Source organism: Trachymyrmex cornetzi, unplaced genomic scaffold (genome assembly GCF_001594075.2).
Source record: "Trachymyrmex cornetzi isolate Tcor2-1 unplaced genomic scaffold, Tcor1.1 scaffold35, whole genome shotgun sequence".
NCBI lineage: Eukaryota > Metazoa > Arthropoda > Insecta > Hymenoptera > Formicidae > Trachymyrmex > Trachymyrmex cornetzi.
The window spans coordinates 1,064,900-1,067,660 of record NW_017298213.1 but is presented as its reverse complement, the minus strand read 5'-3'; the positions used below and the strand labels follow the sequence as shown (position 1 = coordinate 1,067,660).

At 31.4% G+C, this 2,761-nt stretch overlaps 1 protein-coding gene across 1 annotated transcript in view; it reads left to right on the top strand.

Moving 5' to 3' along the window:
* Positions 1–1,589, top strand: part of LManII (Lysosomal alpha-mannosidase II) — an 18,517-nt gene extending 16,928 nt beyond the window's left edge. Inside the window, exons 16-17 of the mRNA XM_018510805.1 lie at positions 582–731; positions 1,224–1,589. Of these exons, the coding sequence (XP_018366307.1) occupies positions 582–731; positions 1,224–1,442 (369 nt within the window). The 3' untranslated portion in view covers positions 1,443–1,589. The remainder of the gene's footprint in view (positions 1–581; positions 732–1,223) is intronic.
* Positions 1,590–2,761: the final 1,172 nt, after the last annotated feature.

Here is a 2,761-nt window from a genome sequence, read left to right as displayed (position 1 = left end):
CTCTCTCTCCTCTCTCTCTCTCTCTCTCTCCTCTCTCTCTCTCTCTCTCTCTCTCTCTCTCTCTGTGTGTGTGTGTATTTATTTTTAAGAATTTTTTATTTAAGACTTTTTGCTTAACCCCTTCAGACTGTTTAGACCCCGCGTACATTATAATGTACATAAAATTTGGAGACATTTTCCATTTGCCCTTAGTTCCTCATTGGATCTAAATGTATAAACCAATCATATTCAAGAATTTTACAACAGTCGCAGCCATTTTCTTACAAAATAATTGACAACCCAGTTAGAAATGACAATAAAATCGACATCAAATCGATGTCGATTCCATTGTCATTTCTGACTGGGTTGTCAATTATTTTGTAAGAAAATGGCTGCGTTCAGTAGAAAAAGCAGCTTTGCAACTGTTGTAAAATTCTTGAATATGATTGGTTTATACATTTAGATCCAATGAGGAACTAAGGGCAAGACCAATCATATTAAAGAATTTTACAACAATTGCAAAGTTGCTTTCTCTGCTGAACGCAGCCAATGTGATTTCGACATGTTTTCATTAATTGATATTTATATGTATACTATTATAGACTTCTGGTCTCAATAAAGCATTGCCACCGAATGTACACATTCTTACCTTAGAACCTTGGAAAGATAACACAATTTTATTAAGATTGGAGCATCTCTTTGAAGTCGGTGAGGCTCAGCGAATGTCTCAACCAGTAGAAGTTAACATTCAGGTAAATTTCTATTCTTCTAAAAATAAGTCTTTAATTATATATTTTTGCAATTACTAACATGTTACAAAAATTTGATTGTGATAATTAATCAGAATTATTGATTATAAAGTAAGTAAACGTTTTAAATATTAAATATCCGGATGGTATATAAATAATTGAATAGGACTCTCAATCTTCAAAAATTCAAAAATAGTCTCACAAATCGGGCTAATGAGAGTCTAACGCTGTTCTTCAGGCGTAGAAAAAAAGATCTAGATGTACTTCAAATAGTCATCCCTCTTTAATCACATGAAATTACGTTCGCTTCGAATGTAGAAAGAGGGATGACTATTTGAAGTACATCTAGATCTTTTTCTCTACGCCTGAAGAACAGCGTTAGACTCTCATTAACCCGATTTGTGAGACTATTTTTGAATTTTTAAAGTAAGTAAAGAAGCTGTCTTTACAATAAAAGAAAAATTTTTTAACAATTCTTTTATCTTATCTAAACAGAATCTGTTCTCGACATTTTCAATTGAATCGATCAAAGAAACCACATTAGGGGCTAATCAGTTATTGAGCGAAAATAAACCTATGAAATGGGAACCAGAGATGAATGATGTTATTCAGAATGAAGAAGAAAGCAGACAAACTGTGGGAGTTCATGACAATGTAATCAATGTTCTCTTGAAACCGATGGAAATACGGACGTTTATTCTCACAGTAAAATGAAGACCTCTTTAAATTTTATGTGTGTGTGTGTGTGTGTGTATCTTTTAAAGACATTTAATTTTCCTAAGAATAATTAGTTTTATAAAAATAAAGTTGCTTTATTATTTGTCTCATTGAATATGTAATTACTATAATAAAATATAATTGCAAAGCTACTATAATAAAAACGTTTATTATTGCTTATTCTTTTATTATAAGAAAACTCTAATTAAACTAACTAAAGTTACTGAAATGTATGCTAAAAGAATTATAAAACATTTAATAAGATGATAAATAAGATTAAGGCTAATGAGAGTCAGTGTGGAAATGGGTGGGCATCAAATATTAATTCATATAAAATAATTTATGATAATAAATGATGTGCAGCTTTATTACAAATTCTTGAACGTTTCCACTCTCTTTGATGTCACCCTGAGGAAGTTATATGTATTCGCGCTCAATATTGGTTAAACGATCTGTCCATGATGAGTCACTATCAGATTCCCGAAACTGTAGCAGAGAATCTGATAAGTATATAAAATTGTAGAAATTGTAACAGTATATAATAAAATAAAGGAACAATTATCTAAAAATGTGAGTAACTCACCTCAAATAGACGTCAACTATGTCATGAAGCTTTGGCAAATATAAATTCGCTAAATAATCATGCTGCGAGCACCTAATTAATTTACAATAGACAATTCGGAGTCTCGAATGGTTTTCATAACCATTTCAATTTTACAGAGGTAAATGTGATAAAAACAATATTCTTATATCATATATAACAATTATATACAAAAGAATATACATATATAAGCATTGTGTATAGAAGATTAAACCTAAACTTAAGGCGATGCTAAAGCCTCCTATTTTACCACATTTCATTGCAAAAGTATTATTTTATTGCTTAAATTAAAATACACACAAACAGGATCTCAGCTGCACTGGATTTCATGAAAAAATCGAAAAAAGTTTCAGATTTGTTAAAAATTCACTTACTTTTGGCTCGTACAGCTGTCACTTCAGATATATATTTGCTTGATATAAAAGTTTTAGAGTCTACATCTTGAAAATAAGCGTGCAGATGAGGTCACATTATTGAAACAAACGATACCGAGTTTGTAAAACTAATGCTGGATTCACACTGGATACAGTAAGCGTCAAGCAGCGGAGTACATCCAATCAGCGTGACGATATTTATAGTGGCGTAAAAAATATTGCTTTGCTGCTCCACTGCTTGACGCTTGCTGCGTTCAGTGTGAATCCAGCATATGATTGAAAGTCTAGAAAAGAAATATTTCCACCGAATAGAAAATACGTGTATACAGGTGTTTTGCGAA